Source organism: Numenius arquata, chromosome 1 (assembly GCF_964106895.1).
Source record: "Numenius arquata chromosome 1, bNumArq3.hap1.1, whole genome shotgun sequence".
Lineage (NCBI taxonomy): Eukaryota > Metazoa > Chordata > Aves > Charadriiformes > Scolopacidae > Numenius > Numenius arquata.
In genome coordinates this window covers 11,686,761-11,710,460 of record NC_133576.1, presented here as the reverse complement: position 1 = coordinate 11,710,460, position 23,700 = coordinate 11,686,761, and the positions used below count along the sequence as shown (strand labels likewise).

Here is a 23,700-nt window from a genome sequence, read left to right as displayed (position 1 = left end):
CTGTAAATACCCAAGTTTAGAATGCAGTGAGGGGAATGGAACTGCCTGTAGAACCAGCAAAGTTTTGGGAAAGGGTAACACGAACAATCAGAGTTATCTGCTCATTTCGCTGTAAAGGAGTAGCTGAATAGTCTAACTGTACAGGCTGTTAGAGAGGTGACTGGGATGAGGGTGGAGAAGAAAAGAAACATGACAGAGATCCCTATAAGCCAAGTGATTTGGAGAACAGCTGCAGCAGTTTAAAAGCAATAGCTTTCCAGTTCCTGCAGCTGCTGCTGAGGTTGGAGTGATGAAGGTTGCACTCCTGGTAGCAGTTCGTCTCCAGCTGTGCCTTCCAGGCCCACCAGCAGAGGTCAGGGAAGACAGCTGGTAGCAGCAGCTCAAGACCACAGTCAAGTTTCAGAGTCTGAGCTTTACTTCTGCATGCTATCCTAACGAACACGGCAACTCCATCTACCGATAAAGCAGTTTCCAGAGGAACTTAAATAAGCAGATAGAATATTTGTATGAGCAGAACACAGAATATGCTATAGAATATTTGTGGTAACATTTCTTTTTCCCCAGAAACTGTACCACAGTGCAACTTTATCACTTCATAAATGGCACTTCAAAGCAGGAGAGGAGCAGAAAGAAACTACAGACAAAAGATACCTTTAACAGAAGAGACTGGAATAGCTAAGAAAAGACATGAGTTTTACTTAAATAGCTTTCTGAGAAAAGTCAGTATGGAAGAGTACTTGTTGCATCTTAAGACCAGTTACTTTTACAGATACAGACCAGTTTTTCCACGGTGGTTGCTAAGATTTGCAATAGCTAGAAATAAATTTGAATACTTTAAAATATCTAACCTATGAAGCCTAAAACACAGAATTCTTGATGCCTGGTCTGTTTATTTCAAGACTGCTCACTATCAATGCAAAAATATTCCAAGACAGTTCCTCTTCCTCTCCTCCCTGCTACCTCCACAAGGCAGAGGTTTTCTGAGAAAAGGCTCATAACTTCAGGGAAAACCAAACAAACAGACGCCACTCTTCTCCCTTGTCAGACACCCATGACATTCATCACAGCAGCCCAACTCCGTTCATGTTAAAAATCTTCCAAGTTACACAGTTTATGAAACATCTGAGGAATATTCTATATCTGAAATCAGTGGTAAACAGACAGACCTCAAAAAATGCACAAGACAAGCCATAAATGACATAACTCAAATAGTGCACGTTTATTTTGAACGGTATTTCTAAAGAGTTCAAGAAAAACAAAAACATGCTCCTGATGTACAACAAGGGCAATGATATAGATTAAAAATGGACCATCTTATTGTAAAGAATTTGCTCCCCCTGCAACTTAACTTATAACATTGAGAATGCATCTGTAAACTGCATACAGCATACCTTTGACTAAATCTTAACTCAAGAGACCAGGGGTGGTCTTAGCCAAATTAATCAGGAAGCAATTGCAGATTCAAAAGAAAACATCCAAGTCAGCAAACACTTTACAAAACACAGACATTGTGCATAGCAGCTGACCCTGGATTACAACATGGGGGAGAATAAAACAATTTGGAGGATCAAATTTTTACTAGACACAGGGCACCATCAAGAATTAACGAAATATCACATAAGTTTGTTTCAGTTGTAACAGTATGTCATATTTAGTTGGCAGGTTTAACCATTAGCCACATCATGTAAACTCAGCCAGTTTCTGTATACACAAAATAAAATCTCTCCCTTCCCCCTCCCAAAAAATGAGGGATACCTCTCCTGGGTGATTCTTCTTCCCCTGTACCATGGTTTCCTCTAGTAGGAATCTTTTTGTAGATAATATCTTCATACTTCAACCGATGTATGACAAAACCAGTTGCAGAGATTCAGGAATAACTCACATATACACAATTTACACTCTAAAGTTGTTAGTCGCATACATTTTTCTTGCTAGATCTTCATCCAGAAAAGGAAGGAAGTGCTGGTGTTTCTTTTTTCCACTGAAACTCCCAACTTTAAAAAAATTTGTTCATAAGCTGCTATTTTCAAGCTAAAAGGAGGTCCTGCTGCAGCAACAACCAAAGTAACTGAAGTTCTCTGCAGTAAGCCCATACTTCACAAAATTACAATGTCTCTGGGTAACAGCACTAAGATACAGCATTCTCTTCCCCACTCAACACAGCTGATATACTAATAAAGTACAACTGTTTGTCACTCAGAACTATTGACCTTCACTCGCCCTTATCCATGTACAGGGAACACAGCTTTGTATGAGATTTAGATTAAACCTTGTGTTCAAGATTCAACAACCGTTTTCCAGGATTAATAGCCTGGGAAAAGGAGCCTTATATTTGTGGTTACTCTCTCTTCCACCTCTTACAAAACATTTTATGAGAAGTCACAATGAGGCAGATTTGCTGTGGAATAGGAGCTTTACAATTTGTTTTCAGGGATACATTCATAGAATGATGGCAGCCCAAAGCAAAAAGAGACAGAAACAAAGGTTAATCCAAGTAAGTTCAGACATCAGACTCGTACTTTTAAACCTGAAGGAAAACTGTCTGTGAAACACACTGATTTGTGGAAGCCTACGACAACAGCAAATCCTAACAGTTCATACCCCCACACCCATCTACCCAACCCAAACACTTACCATTTAGTTCTAGAAGAATGAAGAGCACTTTGCTTGGCACCAGAGGCAGCTATGGTCTGAGTTACAGCTGTGCTGCACAAACATCCTCAAATACAATACTATCTCTCTCCCTCCACATATTTCTCTTGGTTTGGTCTACAGATGGCCAGGGAAACTATGTTGGCATATGACAAGCTAATTGTGCTTCAATACATCCCCTTCTAGAAAGATGCTGGAACTGCCAACATAACCAGTGTGAGCAGGTCCTAGCAGTACTAAAAATAAGCTTTTGTCAAAACTAGGCTGCCTCTGGCCAAGGAAACCGTTTGCATCTTTCTAGCCAGAGTCTGCCACCGAGTGTTGCAAACACAGGTGCTCAGGCCATGCAGAGGGGCTTTTGTTGTTAAAGATCTGCCCATCCCCGAGACACAATTAGTGCAAACCCAGCAAATAGGGTAGCTGTTATCCAGCACAGGTCTGTCAAGATGCACTCCAACAAACGCCACACACCTCTGGGAAAGGAGCAGTAGTTCTGGAGCAGCTTGTATAGTCGCCCCTCGGGTATCAAAGACCACATAATGTGCAACGAGGGGTGCCATCCCTTGCCTCACCACAACTCCTGTCTTGAAATCCTTGGTTCCCAAGTCACCCTCAACCTCAAATGACCGGACAGCACCTACTAACAAGATGTATGCTGCAATGTGCACTATAGATTGGAGGCTTTCAAAGCAGATGAAGTCAAGATCCAGATTTAAACTTTAAAAAACAAACAGGAAAGGAATGCAGTTCAATATCTATTTGGGGGATGGGGCAGGTTGGTGTTGTCTAAGCTCAGTGCACTTTCCCAGGTGCCTGGAGAAGAGTCCAAGCTCAAGTTGGTATTTGTATTGGCATACATAAAATCGCTGGCAACAGTGCATAGAAAGGAGCACTGATATTCAGGCAAACAAAGCATGAAAGGATGCAAAGCAGAGCTTAGTAGAGTTTTTTGTAGCTTTGAGGTTACAGTACTAGGAAGAAGCCAGTCAGCCTATTTTCCAAACCCATAAAATGCTCTAATATACACTGCTTTCTCCGATGCTCCATGAACACCCTCTCATGAGAGGAGAACTGCATTATTACCACTGAACAGGGAAAGAGGAAAAGAACCTTCAAAGGAGCAAACTGTGCAGCTCTTCACCACCTCGTCCCAAAGGAGGGCATAAACACAGCAAGCCAAGCCAATCCCAAGCAAATCCAGGAGACCCCTGCAAAGCCATGCGATTAGGGTCAGTTTTGTGTTTGCCTTCTCAGCCTTCCTGCCTGGTTTCCTCAACCCTTGCCTCTTCTCAGATTTGTCACCACAGATTTAGTAGTTGTAACAAATTTATCTGGAGACAGAGGCTTGCCTTATGCTATCAAAAGCTGGTGAGGTGGTCACAGTCACTTTTCCCATCCCAACAACACAAATAAAACTAACTCTCAATGAGCCCTACAGCATTTCACCCCCTTTTAAAGCAAGGGTCTTGCCTCAGGATTCATATTTTTACAAGACTACTCTTGCCAACACCAGATCTAGCTCTTACTCTGGCAGAAGTCTGCTGGGAGGTGAGTAAATGAAAATAAGGAAAAACAAAGACCACTCTAAACCCTCCTCTCAGTCAGTTAAGAAATGTAGCACCAGCTTGGGTGAGGAGTATTTAAAAAAAGCATTCAAAAAGATCAGCCCAGGCAGAGTGAAAAGGTATGGTAAAGTAGCCCACCCTTCTCAGCAAAAGATGGAGGAAAAAGCCATACTCAAAAATATTGGGAAGAACTAAACATACTTTCTTGAGGCGGGGGGAATTAAAAGGAAGAGTGTGAAGTATTGAAGTAACATTCAAAGGTTGGGGGGGGGGGGGGAGTAAAGTACCCTGTAGGTTATAAAAAACACGATAATGTAGGAGTCAAAGGACAAGATATTGCTTTTCCTTCCCCCCCCCATTGGATTTACATTCTGCTTACTCAAAGAGATAATTCTGAAGGAAACTTGTCATCAGGATAACCTGCTCAAGCCCTCCACACCTCAAACTTAAGAGATCTGCACACCTTTTCCCACCCCAACAAAAAAAAAAAAACAAAAAACCAAAACAAAACCAAAACACCCCAAAACCGAAAAAAAACCAACCAGAAAGGAGAGCTAAAAAAACCCCAACAAACCAACCCCAAACATGATTGGAAAATCCTTGGAAGAAGCATTACATTTTGTTGGAGAGAGGTCAAGAAAAAAAAAATTAAGAGGATGAAGGGTGGAGAAAAAAAAAATATAAAAAAAAAAATCAAGAGGCCTCTCTTTCCTTATTTGGCGACAAGCAAGTGCAAGAAAGTGTTCGTTGGGGTTTTGTTCAGTTGTCGGTCTTTTGCACATCTGCGTTCTGGCCAAGACAAGGGGCTTTGAGGTTTTTCTGCAGCACATGAGCATCTGCGGGCTCTATCCTCTTGTAGTAGTTTTTCTTCGTCTCAATGATCTCAAAGCCAAACTTTCTGTAGAAGTCAATTGCAGACTCGTTGCTGATCTGGACATGCCTGGGACAGAAAGGAGGATAGAGAGACAGATATCAGAACTTTCTGCGTTGCAGTATTCTGCCTCCCCAATCTGAACAGTCAAAGACAAGATAAGAAAAGGAGCTCTCTAGACAGGGACAGAAACGATGGCATAAGTTCAGGACTGGAAATTTTGGTCTTCCCAAATCAGTCCCGAGCTAACATACACCTCCTGGAGGGCCTGTGGCAATCATTCTGAGAAGTGGCAAATGTTTCCCCTCAGTAAAGCTCTTTTAAGGAACGCAAATAGCTCAGTAATTTCATTTTTTCTTAATCTGGAAGTGACAGATATTTTGTGGAAATATATAACAAAGTTTCACTGTAGAGCCAATTTTAACTTCCTCTAGTGACCCTTCTTACATGACCAAAACAGTTGTTTGAATGATGATCCCTACACAGTGCAATGCAAAACTGGCAATTGCGTTTGATAGGATTTTAACTCCTTGCTCACTGCTAACTACCCCTCTCTCCTCACAAAAAGTGATGGCAGCATAAAGAAGCCCTAGGGACTTAGAAAATCCTTTCCCCTTTACCTATCTCCCCATCTCCCCCAGAGTTTTACAGATCTTGCTAGCATACTTCAAGAGTTTCAAGGCCTCCAAAACAAATAGCCATCAGTTCTTCATTCTAAGCAACTAGGACATTTATTTGCACAAGTTCTATCAAAAAGAAAAGAAAAAAAAAAAGATTTTTGGCTCAGCAAAAGGCATTCATTAAACACTCCCAAAATTCAGTGGACACTGGGACACTGCACAAGCTCATGAATCACTGTCATGACAACATGCTGCATAACCATAGAACCAAAGCAACTCTGGAAGCAACAGCAGAACAAAACAAAAGATCTTAGTGTTAAGCCCAATAAACACCAAATAGCTAAAAGGAAGCTTCATAATAATGACAAATTTAGCCGCTAATACCAAATTGGGTGCTAAGCTGCATAATATGTTCAGATGGAAGATGCACAAACAACAGACGTAGTAACAAAAGTCAGTGGGCCACTAAAAGAACTTTCTTATGCCCAACTCTGGGGCCTATTTATTGTCATCCCAGAAACCTACTCTGGGAAGTGGAAAGAAGGATTATGAAGGATTTGGTTTTTGCATTAAAAACAGCATGCAGTTCCTTCACTGTGCACACAGTGCAAAAGCAAAAAGGAAAACCTGTGCCAACTAGCAGGCATGTGAGAGAGAATTCATTACCATTTGTCTGAGGAGAGCAGGTATACAAGCCAAAAGCAGCTTTACTTGAACTCCTCCTCCTCTTTAACACACTTGTTATTCTTATAGAGATGGCACAAAGCTAGAACAGTAGAGGTCTTGGAAGACTTTGCATCTCCTTGACAGAGGTGGACTAAGCTTGAGGAGAAAGTCATTGCATTTACAGTGATATCAGTGTCCAAGACACTTCTCACTAAGCATCTTCAACAGTCCTGACAAGATCAGGCTGCAGTTCTGTGGCAGCTTAAGTCCATCCAAGCTGTACCTGCTGCGGGATTCTCCACAGCAGTGGACCATGCTTGTACTGGTATAAGCAAGCAGTGATGGACAAGGAAGAAGGTGGCTCAGAGAAGTGATCTGGCTAAAAACTGTATCAGCTCACTTGGTATTCACACAGACACCAATGCACAAGAAGAAGCAGAACTGTGCAGCCAGCAGCAAAGCTTTGGCATCTATGGGTTTCAAGTCTCTATTAGGATGGTGGTGCTCTGTTAAGCAGCCCTGTCCTCTACCTCAGAGCTTGTTCTCATGCCTACATCATGCCAAGTGCTTATGTAGACATGTGATATTAAAAAAAAAAATAAAAAAATCACAAAACACACCACCTCCACCACCCCCCGCAAAAAAACCCACAACCCCAACACCCCACACACTAAAACCAAAAACAACACCCAGAAACAAAACCAAAAACCAGTTTCCCCAGCTGGGTTAAGTCATTGACCTAGTTTACTGTGTTGCTGCACAAAGAGCTGACCTGGCACAGCACAAGAATGGGAATAAGCAGTTGCGCCTTGCTACTGAATGAAAACCTAGAGTGCTTGCAAGCACCTGTGATCTGATGTTCTAACCTACACAGTACTGTCATAAAAGACAGACAGCAAATGTATCAAAACTGCATACAAGATTTGCAGTATTTTCCATTCTGAGGACGACCCTGTATGGTAAAAAAATTCTTACACAATTTTTTTTTAAGTCGTACAGTGCAATTCTGCTACAGAACATAATTTTGTAGCTAAATTACTTTCAAATTCAGCAAATTTGAAGAAGCCCTTCTAAAGCAAGCAAGCTTTTGGTTTTCTCAGCCTCACACAAGGCCAGAATATGACCCCTAGCTTTCTTGCTAGTACTTACAAGATGTTCTATGATCCCAATGAAGTACATACTAAAAATTCTCTTCAATCTCTCTCCCTTTGCTCCCATATATGTCTCTATCATCTCTCTAAAAATGCATAAGTGTAACTCATTTACTTACAGATAGATGTTGTCAAAAGTGCCATCTTTTTCACAGATGTTTAAGACATGATTCAACATTTTAGTTCCTGCCAAAAGGTAAAGAGATACTTAAGAAAACCACAAGTGCACCATCAAGTCTGTACTTAGCTAAGGGCTTCCTTAAGGATAGACAGGTTAACTACAGGTAAGCTAAAATGACAGAGCTTGTGAGAACTAGGAAAGGCAAATAAATCATGGTGTATAAGTATTTCACTATCTTTCTGACTGCTCACAAAATTTAATTCATTGTTTCTTTGGAGAAAAATAACCCAACAGCCCAGAAACATACATATAAAGCAGCTTATTTAAATACTGGCTTCAAGGTCTCAAACTCACCTCAAGATATGGTCAAAACAATGTATAAAGCAGTGAGAGCGTTAGTTAAGTGTTTTCTAATAAAGGCCTAGTGAAGTAATTGAAAATAAAGCTATCTTTTCATTCCAGTTTGCCAAAGCAGATTACCAAAAGGTCTTGATTAATCTGGCCTATGGATTTGCAACATAGAGAAAATTGCCATTTAGACAAAAAGCAGGTACTACTCCAAAGCAGGAATACTCAGCAGTCATAAAAAATAAATAGAAAATACCCTTCATTTAGAAGAGTAAAGAAATAAACCGATGAAGGAATGTTGTGTTCTACTTATACATGACTTGCATACTGGCTGCACGCCTGACAAATTCATATCTCTGTATATCAATTTTCACATCTGTAGAAGCAGAGTATTTACATCACAGTATGATAACGTGATTAAGACTAAAATAATCTCAAATCCTGAATTAGAAAGTTCTACAAAAAGTCCATTTCTGAAAGGCAGGAAAAAAAAGAATACATCAGAAGTCATACTCTTTCCCCAAAGTCCCTTCCAAAGAAATCAGTGGTCTGAAAGTGCGCTATCTTGGTTAAAAATTTGAAAGAGCACTTAGAAGGCTGCACAGCAATGTGGATTTTTTTGATGACCCAAATACAAAAAAAAAGATCCTCCTTACCTATTCCTAGCCTTCGGTAAGGTGCCAGGCATCCGAGTGTCATGATGTACAGTCTCTTCTGGTTCTGGGAATGATCCACCCTACAGCACACTGCTCCCACTGCAATATCATTGAAATAGGCTGCCAGGGAGGGAAAGTGTTATCAGTCACAAGTCTCAAATCGTACAAACCTTCCTTCCCCCTTGCTAATTCTCCCATCCAGATAAAATATCATACATACATTGTGGCTTAACACTTGAAGTGAAGTTACCAATGATGCTTTGACACAGTGATTGGCTTATTACAGTTCAAACAAACTAGCAATGACATCAGGAGGTAAGCTGGCAGCACACATCTCAAGTTTTCTGCTGTAACAGAAAACATATCCATTCCCAGTAAAATGGAATCTATTTAGAACACAAACCCTCTGAGGTTGGGACTGCGGCTTTTTTGAGGTTCTCAAATGGTTATTTTTCATTATATAAAACAACAAAATAGAAGGATCTGCTATTCAAAACCATTATGGATAGCAATGATGAGCACTTCTGCCACCATAGCCCACAATTACTGGCAAGAACATTTGTACCTAATTTGGCTAGCTCTCCAACCTCCAGTACATCCTTGTAGAACTTGTCATTGTAGCTGACAGGAAAAATGACCTGGTTTAGCCTCTTCAGCTGCTTAATGTTGTGTGGCGTCACATCTCCCAGCTCGATCCGGCTACTGAAACAAATCAAAACATGCTTAACATCTGACACACTGCAAAATTTCTGATAATCAGTTCAATACATAACTGAACCACAATGTTCAAACCATAATCAGTTCAATACATAACTGAACCACAATGTTCAAACCATACAATTAAGTCTTTTGTTGGTGGCTGTTTTAACTCCATCAGCCACCAAACCCAATTTCAGTCAGTACTCTACAGTCAGAAGTTTCTCAGGGCACACTTAACAACGATGTGTGATTTTATTGGGTGGAAGACAGGAGAACACTAATCTCTGTAAGAGTATTAGCTTAAATTTTATCCCATTAATTTCCTCACTGATCGGCAAGATCACGGGAGGGGGGGGTGGGGGGGAACCCAAACCCACCAAACAAAAGGTGGGAGGGACAGAAGGCTAGAATAGAGACCAAGAAAACGAAATGCTTATCCATGCTTCAAACACAGCCTTAATTTTACCACCTATCAATATAAAGCTTATGCTTAGACAAAGTTGTTACTAGACATCTGCCTCGAAAAAGCAACAATACCATCTGCAGCAAACTCCTATTAAGCCTCTTAATATGAACTGTGCCACTGTCAAGGTGATATATGCATCTACTATGATCATCACTAAAGTCATTCTTCCTGTTGACTTGGAGCAGAATCACAACCTTAAAATACCAGTACTGCACTGAATTATACTGAGAAGAAACAGACCAAGCCTTTTTCTAAGACTGACTTCCTGACAAAAACACTACATATACAGAAGCAAATTTAAAAAAATAAAAATATATATATATTAGTTGACTAGTTGTTCGTATTACACAAACCAAATGCTTGGGTGCAGGTAGACAGTTTTAACAAGGACTACAAGAAAGAAAAATTAAAAAAACACCAACAAGATCATAAAAATATTTTCCCAAATGGTCACCACAATATGTAGGCAGGTACAAAGCCAATGCATAGTTAGAAATGCACACAATTCCAAGTTCATCTCTGCCTTGTTTTACTGAATACATACAGGAAACTAGATTGTTTTATGCTCAAACATTGGTAAAGACACTGTTTGCCTTTAAAAAAAAAAAAGTCAAATTCTGTTTTCAAAAAAAGGGAGTTTTCAAAAATTCTTTTATGTCAGGCTTCAAAGTTCATTCTAGTAATGTGCAGCAGCTACTTTCTATCTCCAATGCCTCTTGTGCCTAGGCAGCTTGTTTTTCAGATAGGTTGATGCCTGGGACACAACAGCACAGATTAACTTAAATAATACAGTGAAACAAAGATTATAAAATAACCAACAACTATTTTGCTGTACCAAGCAATGCGGAGTATAATCTGCTGCTTCCTGCCATTTCCTTCTGCCTGCCTCCTGTGCTCTGTCACTAGCCATTTCCTTGTTGCTCGAGAGTTGCACCAGGGCCAGTAATTTATCAGAGAGGATAACAAAAAAAAAAAGTTGGAGAAACACTGCAGGAAGCATAAATCAATATGCTAAATATGTCTGTTTAAATACTATGTACTGAAACCATAAATTGCTTTGATGTATAACACTAGCTGATTAAATCAGCACCACATCTATTACACACAAAAACATTTAATAAGCAAACTAAATGAGGACATGGAAAGGAAGACCCACATCACGAGAGTTCATCACTTTGCCTGGGGACAGTGTGGTAAAAGTGCCACTAGGGCCTTGTGTAAAAACACAGGAAAGCTGGCACTGCTGCCGAAAGCATCAGTCTTGCTGTCCCCAAGCCACTTGTTTTCATCTTCTTGCTGGCACAAACATTTGTGCAACAATGTGGTGAACCAACCTCAATTAAAACTAATCTAGCCAAAAAAAGAAAAGTTTTGTTCTAACCCACATCAGTCCCCTTACTGGGTTTACCACATGTGTCTTGTGCCAGCATAAAGAGAAAAAAAAACTGCCAGAGGCAGAACTGGTCGGTTCTTAAGCAGAAGATTAACTATCCCAGTTTAACCTGGAAGACAAGCACAAAGATCATTCAGTTTATAGATGATTTTGTGCTACACCTTATAATTTACTGAACAACGTGTCACTTTGAACCTAAGGATGTAAAACTACCCCAGCCTCAACAAGATAAAGCACCTGTACCAAATGACATAAAATGGTCACTCCTTTCCTTTCATTGGAGTCATGGAAATAGCTTTGGTGGTTTTTTTTTTTCTTCTTTCGTTTGCTAGTTTTTTTTAATAGCTATTTACAAGTAGACCTGCTTCTTCAAGTTAACTCTCAACCAAATCAGTAACTTAAGTTTACTGTATCAGTGAAGGTCTCATTAGACCAGTCCTGTGCAGTCCAGTTGAATATAGGCTGTACCAGAAATATTTATCTTCTGCTGTTGCAAATAAAAAAAATAAATCATGACCTCAAATTACCATGAGAGAACATAAAGATGTGTGAAGAACTCGAAGCGCCCAGAAGGGACATGCCCTTCCTTAACAGATTATTTTATTCTATTATTCCAGTAATATTCCTAGGAAGATACACACTTACTACTGGCATCCTACATCTCAAATAACACTCTACAGAGCACACAACAGTCAACTGTATTCATCTTAGGCATCAAAGCTTCTGGACCAAGTCAGCCACCCCACCCCAAGCAACTGTTTTTATTATGAATGAATGAGGGACTCTTGGCTCATCATAGAATCACAGAATGGTTAGAGTTGGAAGGGACCTTAAAGATCATGTCAGACCTCTTATCACTACAGTGCTCTACAAATCCATACCCTTTCCTAAATGGATTCCTAGCAGCCCTCTGAAGCCACTTAAACATCTTCCCTTGCAAGGCTGTTCCTAAACTACCATTATTCTCATAGCTAAGCTTTCTTCTGATTTCCATTCCAAACATACTCAAGTTCTACCTGTATGCTGTCTCTCATTGCTCATAAGCTTCACTAGCTGATGGCTACCAACACACCCTATCCCACATGCCTTTTCAGAGAGCTACCATGACCTCTTTATACTTTCCTTCTTGTAACTAAAGCCAAGCTCCTGGCTTCCTCCTTTAAGATTGTCTCTTAATTCCTCCTATTGTCATACTAGCTCTTCTTTCCATTCCTGGAGATTAATTTTCCTTAAACACGGCTAACCAAAACTGCTTACAGCACCCCAAATACTTACTATTGCCTTGTACAACAGCAGTAAAGTTTTTCCATCTCTGCCTGAAGCATTTTCCTGACATATCCTAGGACTATGTTTGCATTTCTCCCAACTGCAACATACCATGACTCGGTTACTGAGGAAAAAGCACAGAGACTTCACCAGTGAAGGGGAGCAGCTTCTGGTGTGTAAGGCTGCTGCCCATTAAAAGCACACAGTGACACTGCCCAGAGATGTAAGAGCGGATGTGAAGAGTGATCCATGAAATCCCAGTGGAAGTGGGACTTTATTGAGATGACATGTAGCAGTTACTAAACTGAATGCATGCCCAGAACATCAGCATCAATGCTCCTGCTCTTGCACGCCAGTGCCCCAAGATCCTTCAGGCACTTGCTAGAAAAAAACCTCACACTTTTTGTAAGACTGAATGCAATCCAATTAGTCCTGCTACAGCTGCATTCCTCTATCTGCAGCCTACTACACGGCCGCGATTTGAACACTATTTTTTCTATAATGTCTTAAATACAGACTGGAAGTAACACAGGCTAAATGAGACATTAGCTTATGCTAAGGCTGCCTTTTGCCTCTCAATGTATACAGAAGGAGAACTGCTATACAGAAGGATAGCTGAAGACAAAGCCAATTTCCAGAGTTACAGTTCAAGAGACAACACAAACACAGTCCCAGGGAATGGCAAAAGTTGAACACTAGTTTAGAACCAACATCAGGGGAAAAAAAAAGGGGGAATTCCGAATTTCTTAATGCTGTAACAATCTCAGTCTCATTCAACTTTAAATAGTGCAAGTCTCTCCCCAGAGGGATGTGCCTGACTGAAACAGATCTCAGTGTTAACTGATAGCTCAGCCCAGGCTTATTGAAGGCATCTGGCATGCTAAATTTAGCAGAGCTGTATCTGCAACTCACAAAACTTACTGAGGTATCATCAAACAGTCAGGAGAGGGAGCACAGGGGAGAAAAGGGCCCTAACAAATTAGAGGACTTCAGAGAAGGTTTGTCACCTGCTAAGCAGCCAACTAGCTTTATTGCTTCTATTTTGGCTTCCAAGTCAAAGCAGGAGTCTAGACAGGATAATCCACTCATAAAATAAAACCAAACCAGAGCTATGAAAGCTATAGACCTGAAGGGTGTGGCTTTGCTTGGATTAAACTCCAAAGCCAAAAGAGCCTCTCTAGTGTTTTGGGGTTGGTTTTTTTTTTTTGGTTGGTTTTTTTTTTGTACAACAGATGAGCTGTCTTGCTAGGTGCACAAGTTAGCCTAGTTCTTGCGGGCAGACAGGTATGTTTTCAATTATCTAGATCTGCGGACTGTAAATCTACTCTGCTTCACTTGTCAGAAAACCAGAAGGATAAGTACAAACCTAGCATGCAAAAAGTCTTACCAATTTGCTTCTGAGCCCCCCTGATTTTCTTTAGCCCCACTTGCTACTGAAAACATGTATTTACATGATACCTGATACCCTACTGGAAGTTACTCCCAGCTGTGTGCTGGATTGTAGAAGGGTACAGTGATGTACAGAAGAAAGGTAAGCAATTTTAGAATCAGAATTAACAGAAGACTTCACTCAAGACTTGTGATTCAAATGGATCTCGGTGTGAATAGGTTTCACTGGCATGCGTCATAATTCTCCAAGACATACTGCAGACCCTCCTCTGCAGACCCTCCTTGCCTCTCTCCTTTATAGTGAAAAAATACACTGTGTGTTACAGTCAAGGTTCCTTTGTCATATTCGAGTAATTCACTCTGCTTCAACATAGAAAACCTGACCATTGTACAAAAGACTGGCCTGTCTTCACAGGCAAGAAGTAGAGTTATATGCTATAACAGCCTCACAGTTTTCCCAGCTGAAACCTGCTCTTCAAGAGTTGTACTAGACCTCAAACCTAGGTTCAACTCTGATGTCAAAAAAAAAGAAAAAAAAAAAAAAAAAGAGAGACAACCCTAAAGCTAAAGTAGCCATAAAATCATGAAGCATCTCAGCTGTCTGATTATGCAAGTGCAAGGGGCAGACAGTGAGGTCATTTCAACAAGTGTCAAATAAAAAATAAACTTTCCCAAGAAAATTAAAAGCTACCTTGTTGTACAGCTGGATACAAAGAGCAGGAATCACCATGCCCAGCTGACAGGATTTTCAAACTCCAAAATACCAGAAATTAATGTAATTGGCCTAGAACAGAAAAGCAGCCATACACACATCACTTAGTAGCCTGTAACACTTTGCTGCTTTAGAGCATCTCAAGAAGCAAAGGCTTAGATATTGTATCTGCCTATACCAGGTGCATCAAAGTCTGGTGAAAGAGGAAGCACCTGCGATCATACGGCAGATAAAGAGCTGCCAGAAATCCTAACTCTCCATTGCTGGTCTAACCACTTTTCCTTATTAGTCAAGTAAGCTCACAAGAACATTCAGATTTTCAACCATGATTGCAAAGCAGAAGTCCTTCACCATTTTGAAACAACTTAGCTCAAAATTAGTTTTGCATCTCTGCTACCGATACCCTGAGACATCTTAAAAGTTACTGTCCATTTCCATACCCTCAGCACCCCTGGATATAACAATTATAACCCCTACTTGCGTCCCAGAAGATCATGAACCTTCACTAATTAGTGTTCATGAAGTACTTGATGATCCTCAGGTGAGAACAGAAGCTTACCTTCAAATTCAAAACAGAAGTGATGCTGGGTTCACAAAGTGCCTTATTTACATAAATCTGTATAGCTCAAAGGCACTTCTTGTACTTCTGTTAGGTAACAAACTACAGAATTGACATATCGGGAGAAAGGCATTATATGCTTCACACAAAAGATTTCTCTGAAGTCACTGAAACGCCTTTTGTTACAAATGCCTGTGTAGCAATGAAAAAATGGCAGGTCATTATGAGTCTCCTGCCTATACTTCAGATTTCAGTCCCAGGGTTGGTAGTCTTTTAAGGTGTTCAAAGCATGCATTATATAAAGAATACACTGTGAAAAATTAACAGAATGTGCTATCAGTTTTATGCACCTACCTTCAAGTACTTCTTGCTTCATTGCAAGCACCTAACTTAGAAGCACAAAAAGGCTATTCCACCCCCCTTTCCTTTTGCCAGTTTTGAATAATGAATTGTTTTCAAATGAAAATCTGTGCTAAATAACTACTTATTAAAAAATGAACAAATCTTCTTTAATTGCATTTTTAAATATAATTTCTGATCTTCACCCACAAGAAATTCCCAGTGCCATATAGAGAAGACTTCCAGAGTTTTAAATTGCTGCCCTGGGTCTCACCCTATACTCTCCAGAGAAGATAAATACAATGGTCAGATGGTGGAAATGGGAAATTTTTTCAGGGATAGAGATTCTAGTCTGCTAAGGGCCAAAAATCACATGGAGCCTGGAAACGAATGAGGAGAGGGAGGAGGAAGGCCAAGTAAGCTCAGGAAGCACTTCATGCATCAAGATCTTACCATGCAGCATGGTATTTTCAATCCATTTTAAAAAAAATTACTTTGCCCCCAGGAAAATTCAAATATCTTAATCTTAGTCACCTAGTGACAGTGTTCTGGAAGTGGTTTTGGCTCTATTTTCTATAAAGCCTCATTTCATTTCCTTCCCATAATGAATTAATTCAATATGCTTTAACACAAATACACAGTTACCCCATTTCAATGCTGCGCTTCTCTGCTCTCAGGTCTTCAAGTCCAAGAGTCTCCAAAGAACCAGCAATTCTTCTATGCATAGACTGCCCGCCCCCCTCCGCTTCCTCACCTCAAATCTCCCCCCTGACAAACTTTTGCTGCTCTAAAACTACCACATAGGTCATTTCTTCCCTTCTTTCAGCAGAGAGCAGAAAGTAATCTTGACCTTGCTTGTCTCACTTAGAGCAGAAGAGATGCGCTTCTCTCTTATCAATCCCCAAACAAATATAAAGATCCGACTTCTCCTGTCCTTTCCTCCTCCTCCGGGTAAAAATATCTAGCGCCTTCTCAGATTATTGGTCTGAACACTTCTAATGCTTGCCAAATGGGCAGGCTCTTCAAGTTCTGAATCATTTCCACTTGGATAAAAGTATTTCTCTGGCTCAACCATCACCCATTATTCCCCATTTTAGAAGAGATTTAATGTGACAAAGGAGGATGCATCATTTCTCTTGTCCTCAGGAGGTGGCAGCAGAGTCTGTGGCATTTGGTGATTAACTAAAGATAGTACATTTTTCACAAAAGGAACGTCCCAACCTAGCAAGCCAATCTATATACTCAGAAGCCAGATACACATGTAAAAAGAATTTAATGGTCAAACACCATTCAAAAGCCAAGACTGAGTTCTAAAGTGCTTCAATAAACCAGCTACAATCCCTATGCCACCTTCCTATCCTCCCAATCCTTCCTACTTCATGGAACGTCTTAATCTAGTTATGGAATTAAACTCAAAGTAAGAGTTATAAATTAGGTTAAAGAACCTATAATAAACTGCACTGAGTTTTTATAAACTTAATTTAGAAGATATTATGCTATTTGTAAGAATGCATATAGGCAAGGCCTAAATTTACCATTCATGAGATTAAATGCAGAAAGTATAGCTCATGCTTTGACATTTCTAGGTTCAGAAAAATCCTAAAACCAAACAATGATTTTCAAGCTCAATTACCTTTTTTGTCCTGCCTCCAGTGCATATGACAATTCAGCAGTTTTCTCATAAACTTGGAACCTCCTCCCATATACGTTAAGCTTAGCACTGTGCTTTGCAAATGGAAACAAATCAACAGTTCTGCACGAACTCTGTAATACTAATTCAGAGAAGTAGAGGAAAAAAAAAAAACCACTTTTCTGTTCTCATGAGAAACACGCACAGCTTCAGGACCTTGAAGGGTTTACTTTGTGAACCCAGGCAAAACAAGCAGAGATATCAGAGCTTACCCATAACAACTCACCGTACTTTAAATACACTATTGTTATTTTTCTGTTATGCTCAGTATTCCCCAGCTGCGATGTCTCTTCTCCAAAGGCAGCTAGAATAGCACTAGCCTGCAAAGCCTCTAGGTTATGAAGTTCTCTATGGCAGCAGCTACCTTCTGTGTAGCAGCTAGTCTGAAGGGCTCTTCTGTAGCAAGTCAGGACCCTTGGAAACTACAAAGCTTAAGACTTAACCGCAACACAAGTTTGGAGGCATTCTCCTGCAGGTTTCTTACAGAAAAGTAGTGCACGTTACTTTCTAAGACGGACGTATAAAGCACAGCACTCTGCTCCCTGTTTCAATCAGTTTTTCATCACGTGGCTACACGTATGCTGCCACATGACACCCCCCCAGGTGTTTCCCATCAAAACTAGAGAGGGTTTTGGTCAACGTGACAAAATAACACATATGCACAGGAGCACAGGCACCAGGCCCTGCTTGTAACATGCACTACATGCTCTATACATCAGCTGACACTCCTGGTCACATAGCAGGTACAAGCGTACAATGGGGCACATGTGTCCTGCAGTACACTCCTTGTGTGTGTAGTGTGGTTTTTAGGTAAGGGCAGCAGGGAAAGGCTGGATGACTTATTTTCACAGGCTTCACCTGAACTGCAAAAAGTCAGGAAAGCATCCTTATTGTAAGACATCAAAAGGCCACAGGCAGCAACCAGCAAACACTCCTGCAGTGTTGCAGTCCTGAGTAGCATTCTCTAAGCAATCCTGCTTCAGCAGGGGAGTTGGACTAGATGATCTATATGGTCCCTTCCAACTCTAAAAAAATTCAGTGAAATTCAGTGAAAACTCAAGAATCAATGCAATGGTTAATAGCTGGACTCAAGGGGTCCCTTCCAACCTAGACAATTCTATGATTTTATTTTTTCTCTCCTGAAAACCAGTAGCATAACAACTGTAAAGACAATACAAAACCACTGAGCAACAAATGAATCAACACCGCAAAAGCAGTAAAGCCCAGGGAGTATTATTTACATCTGCTCTACAAAAACAGGCAAATTACTACAGACAGTAGAACCCGAGTCTCTCCCACTGGTATTTTTCCTCATGCAAACCCAGTGCTAAAAAGGATTTTCAAATTCCAGAACTAACAATAACAACATTTAGGAATACAATAAATGAAAAAAGAAATGAAACTAGAGAATCATGCAGTTCACTGACAGAACATTGAATTACCTCAGTTTTTCAACTGGCATAAAAAAAAAAGGGGGGGGAACATAACAAGTCTGAAATATTAAAATCATTCAGGAGATGAGGATAGAGTGAACATACAGCCACGTACCACAAAAGCAGGTGGGAGGTAATAGCAACTACCAGTTCAGAAGCTGGCATTTAACTTATTTAATAACAGAAAACCCACAAAACTTTAAGCAGCTCAGAAAGCAAAAAAATCTTTCACTGTCTCTGAAACTAGACATCCTCTGTAAAAGAAGTCACATAGTCTCAAATACCCTGATGACAGAGACACTGCAACGCCATATGCATTATTCACACACTGGTACGTGGTATTTTGAACTCAGAGAGCTAAGAAGGAGGGCTGCAAGCAACACGCATCGACTACACAATCTCCTTTAGATCTGAAATTTCAAAACGTCAGTGAACTTGCCAGTTTCTTTTTTAGTTCTTTCTCTGCCAAAGCAGACTGTTCATAATTACAGCTGATGTTATGGTTATGGGTCTTAGTGCTCCCAAAATTATCTCTGCACTTTGTGGTGTGAGTTACTATGCAACACATACACTCCCAGAAAAAGTTCTCAGATGGAGTCAGTTTGTTCAAAAGAACTGATCCACAATTTTGGATTCAATACTGAAGACACATCAGATCCCATCAAGCACCACATTAGTTTCTGTATGTTGGAAGTCAAAGCTTTAGATCTATTTTTGGACCTATCTTCTGACAGTACTTGTTTTTTAAGGATCTTCTCCGATCTTCGTAGCTTGACTAACAATTTGGTTTTGTTCCAGAGTACCCCTATGTAATGTAATATATTCCTTTTGAAGTCTTCATCTAGTCCTTTGATTCTCTCATCGTATTTAAATTGGGTTATTTTTCAATTCAAGTTCTATCGGCCTATTTGCCTCAATCTGAATTTTTGGAGAACACCTGGATTCAATATGAAGATTTGTGATTCTGCAGAAGAACTTGATGCGTGGTGCTAACAGTGTTCTGACAAGCCAGGAATATGCTGCTCTTCAAAGAGATGAGGAAGTACCAGAAAAGTGAAAATACTTGAGGACACACCCCAAAAGATCCATTTTAAGTTGAATTGTGATAAAGTTGCCTGTAAGTGAAAGTAAAGTAACGGAAATAAAGTTTGGTGCTCTGGAAGCAGAAAAGGGTTGCGTCTATTTTCTCCATAGCTTTTTATTAAAAAAAAAAAGTTACAAAAAATAAGTGCTGAGCAGTGCAAGCAAAGCCAAGGCTCAGCCCCTACGGGAACACCACAGCATGGCAGACAGCTCTGGCTGCGACCTGCCAGGAGACCTCCACAGCTCTGGCCTGACACACCTGGGCTGCTTTCCACCTCACACATCCAAGCCCCAGTAACCCCGCGCCTCAACTCACGACTAACGTACAGCCAAAGCGGAGCTAAGCTGTAGAAAACAGCAGAAAAGTCAATGGAGGATAAAAGGAAACCCAGTTTCGTCAAGAGTGCTGTTGAACAACAATCACATCAACTGCCACTTCATCTTGGCTGATCAGTGCTGCTGCTCTTCTTGCAAACTCTGTCATCCTCATTATAAGGTGACTAAGAGGCAGGGTGCCCTGCTTCATGTAGGGTGGTGCAGGCAAATAAAGGATTGCCTGATATCCCAAACACACCTATTCAATGTCAGCCGAGAGTCACTTTATTTGCAATCATCACTGAGCCTCTTTCTACAGATACCTGTGAGTCCCTCACGATGCCTGAAGCTCCTTACACACTGTAAGAAATAGCTAAGTATCTGTTGTCAAGCAGACTTGTAGTGTGACCTCACCCCAACTACTAATAAGCTAAAACCTCTTACCATTTCTTAGCAAAAGCTTAAGTGCCTCAGCTTCCATTCACCCTGCCTTAAGCTGCCAAACTGGAATAATAATACCCAGCATTGCATAACACCAGTTTCAAGGGGACTGGTTTAATACTCCTTTGAGAAACAGCTATGGAAAACTTCCTTTGCGCATATGAAGAAACTGAGGCATGGAGTGGAAGGATCACGTTTTGTGGAGCACAGGTGACACTGAAATCAACGAACATTAGGGGATTTAAACAACGTTGGAAAACCTGTCCCAAAGTGACCTGTGCAAGGTCAGGCAGGTCATCTGCCACCAGAGCAGAACCACGACTCTAAAGGCCTCTGGTGTCCTGTTCAAACAAGGCACCTCACTGCCTCTAATGAGCAGGAAACCGAGTGTTTGAGCCGACCACATCTGAAATCTCTAGGTTTTCAAGAGCCATCGAGAAGTGAAACCAGGCGCAAAGCAGCGTGCGACAAAATCAGATGCAAAATACAGCTCGTTTTCATACATCCACGTTGTACGGCCTCCCCACAGATAAAGACTTAAATCAACAAAAGTACTAAGAGGACAGTACAAACAATAGCGCTGCAAAACCACTCGTCCGAGGCCGGCAGCTTTTTTGCACAGACTCCGCAGCGCTTCTTCGCTACCGAAGTGCAAGTACGACAGAGCAGGCGGTAGCCCCCCCCCGAGCCGGCTGCCTCCTCCCTTCGTGTCTCAGGCGGACACAGCCCGCAAGCCGAAATCGCTCCGGAGCACGAAAAACCGCTGCGTCCCAGAGCGGGGCTGAGCACGGAGCTTTCGCTCCGGCAGCAGAATGGGGCCAGGGGGGCTGCCGCGGGGAGCTCTCGTTCCGCTGAGGGGGCACGACCGAGCAGTACAGGGACCGCCGGCTTTTCCCCCGCAAAAGGGGCTCCTCTGACCCCAGCCCCCCGCGGCCCCATTCCTAGAGAACGGGAGAGACGCAGCGACCCCCAGCCCAGCCCTAAGGCGACGGCGGCTGCCGGAGGCAGCGGGGGCGGCAGCGGCGGCACCGCTCGGTCCCCTCCGCCTCCCGCCGAGGCGCGGCGCCGCCCGCCCGCCGCGTCTGGACCGCGCCGCCTGGGCCCGCCCCGCTTCCCTCCGGTGGCCAGCGAGGCGGCACAGCCCAGGCGGGCCCGGGCGGGCGCCGCCGCCCTGTCACGGCTGGGCCGGGCCCGCACTCACCCCTTCATGGTGTGGCCGCGGCCTGGCCGGCGGCGGCGGCGACGACGTCCGCGGTAGCTGCGTGCAGGGCCCGGCGGTGCGGCTCCGGCCTCCCCCTCCTCGGCCCGGGCAGCGCGGGCGGCTCAGCCTCCTGCTCCCGCGCCCGCTCCACATGGGCCTCCGTCCGTCCCTCCGTCCCTCCGCCGCGCCGCCCCGCCCCCGTAACCCTTCACCTCACGCCGCGCGCGCCCCCGCCTGCCGCCTCGCCGGCATGACCCCTCACCCTTCCCCCGCCTTCCCCGCGTCCTTCCCGCCCCCACCGCGCACGCGCCGTGCCCGTCCCTCGCCTGGCGGGGGGCGGAACAGAGCCGCGCGGCGGCGTCGTCCCCCGCGTGACCCGGGGGAGGGGCGTCACGAGGCGGTGCACCTCGGCACGTGGTGCGGGGTGGCCAATCGCGCACCCCCGCCGGCTCGCGCGGGCGGCCGAACGCGGGCCCGAGCCAGGGGTGTGGGACGGGGTAGTTGAAGCCGTGCCCGGAAGTAGGCGCGGCGCATGCGCGCGGGGGCCCCCGGCGTCAGCTGATCGAGCGCCGCCTCTGCTGCCGCCGCCGCCGCCGCAGGAGAAGGGAGTGGGGTTTCGGGTCTGCCGGCGCTGGCCGCAGGTGAGGCGTCTCTCCCCACCCTTCCTTGCCCCGCTCCTGCCGCCACCTCCTCTCCTGAGGCGCGCCCGGCCGCTGCCCCCTCCCCTCTGCCCCGTTATCTGTTCGGGAGGGGCGGCGGTGGCGGCCTTCTCGCCGAGCCGCCCTCTGAGGGAATGCGCGCGGCCCCCTGCAACGGCCGCCCTCCGCCTCGGGGAGTGGTTCTGGGGGGCGGCAGGACCCGCTAAAGCGCGTCTGAGGGAGCTCGGTGGCTCCCGGGCAGCGGGCAGGGCCCCCGGGCGGCCGACCTTCACCTCTCGCCCCGCCTGCCCCGGGGCGCGGTGAGGGTAGAAGGTTGAGCTACGAGCGGAGGCCGAGCCTGCCCGCCTGTTCGGCTCCTGAAGCGAGTTGTCCACAGGGAGCCGTTCCCCAGTGGCAAAGCCTGCCGGCGGCGGCCGTGCCGCATCCTGGTCCGGTTTATCGGGGAGAAAAGGCCTGGAAAGCAAAGCAGCGCCCTTAGTAGGGTTTTACCGAATGAGAAACCTGCTGAGTGCTCTCAGAGACGCCCAACGAGATATCCCAGGGATATGCCAGAATCCATTAACAAGAGAAGTGGTGACAGTGCCCGGTCACTCCACCATCTTGGGTGGGTGGAACTGAATCTTTCTGGGCCTTGATGCTGCAGCGAGCAGAAAGGTTATGGAACAGGAACGGTGCTACTGGCTTCTGACTGCAACTCTTCCTTAGTAAAAGGGCCCACCTGTTGTTTTGCAGTTGAAAACACTGATGGCAAATCAAATGTGTTTCCTATTCCTGTAGCCAGTGACAAAATCCTGACTTAGATGAAGTGTTCCAAACATCACACTTAGAATTCACTTAAAAACAAGAAAGAAATTTTATGTGACTGGTTTCTGGATGATATTGTACACGTTACAGATAGCTGTGAGTATATGACATGTGCGTATCAAGATCTATCCATTCAATGCAGTTGCCCAAAGTGATTTCTTCCTAAGCTTTTACTAGCTTCCATCAGAGAATTTGCACTCCAGCTGGGAATAAAAGCAATTTGATGATAGTTTTATTCATTGTAATGCGATACTTTGGCAAAGTACACTGGCTATTTGATCTAGCGTGGTATTTCAAATGCTAATACTACTTGATGAAGTAGAGGGGAGGTGGAAAAAGAGGAAAACCCGCTGACAGCATGCTAAAGGTTGTTTATTAGACCACCCGTTTATAGCACTAAGGTGAGAACATGCCGAGTGCAGGCTGGCATTTGCAAGTGGAAGTTTGAGTAACTGAGGCAGATCCTCAGTAAATTGTAAGTTGCTGTATTTGTGCTGACTTTGGCACTTTGCATGTCTGCAGCAGCTGAGTGGCTTCTCTATACAGTACTTTTAAAGGCCTTTTCAATGAGCAGCAAGGATAAATATTTAATAGTATGTGC

The 23,700-nt window shown here is 43.2% G+C and overlaps 1 protein-coding gene across 1 annotated transcript; it reads right to left on the bottom strand.

Moving 5' to 3' along the window:
• Nucleotides 1-1,196: 1,196 nt before the first annotated feature.
• Nucleotides 1,197-21,813, bottom strand: NAA50 (N-alpha-acetyltransferase 50, NatE catalytic subunit). The gene is made up of 5 exons (XM_074145947.1): nucleotides 21,637-21,813; nucleotides 9,216-9,349; nucleotides 8,651-8,770; nucleotides 7,645-7,711; nucleotides 1,197-5,157 (listed from the first exon to the last, which is right to left on the bottom strand). The coding sequence occupies exons 1-5, from the start codon at nucleotides 21,642-21,644 to the stop codon at nucleotides 4,977-4,979; spliced, it is 510 nt and encodes a 169-aa protein (XP_074002048.1). The 5' UTR covers nucleotides 21,645-21,813; the 3' UTR covers nucleotides 1,197-4,976.
• Nucleotides 21,814-23,700: the final 1,887 nt, after the last annotated feature.

Excerpts from the sequence above, each read along its gene's own strand:
- NAA50 (XM_074145947.1), bottom strand. Across the intron at positions 8,771-9,215 it reads TGGAGAGCTAGCCAAATTAG|CCTATTTCAATGATATTGCA; the intron begins GTACAAATGTTC and ends CCTCCCTGGCAG. Across the intron at positions 7,712-8,650 it reads TTACCGAAGGCTAGGAATAG|GAACTAAAATGTTGAATCAT; the intron begins GTAAGGAGGATC and ends ACCTTTTGGCAG.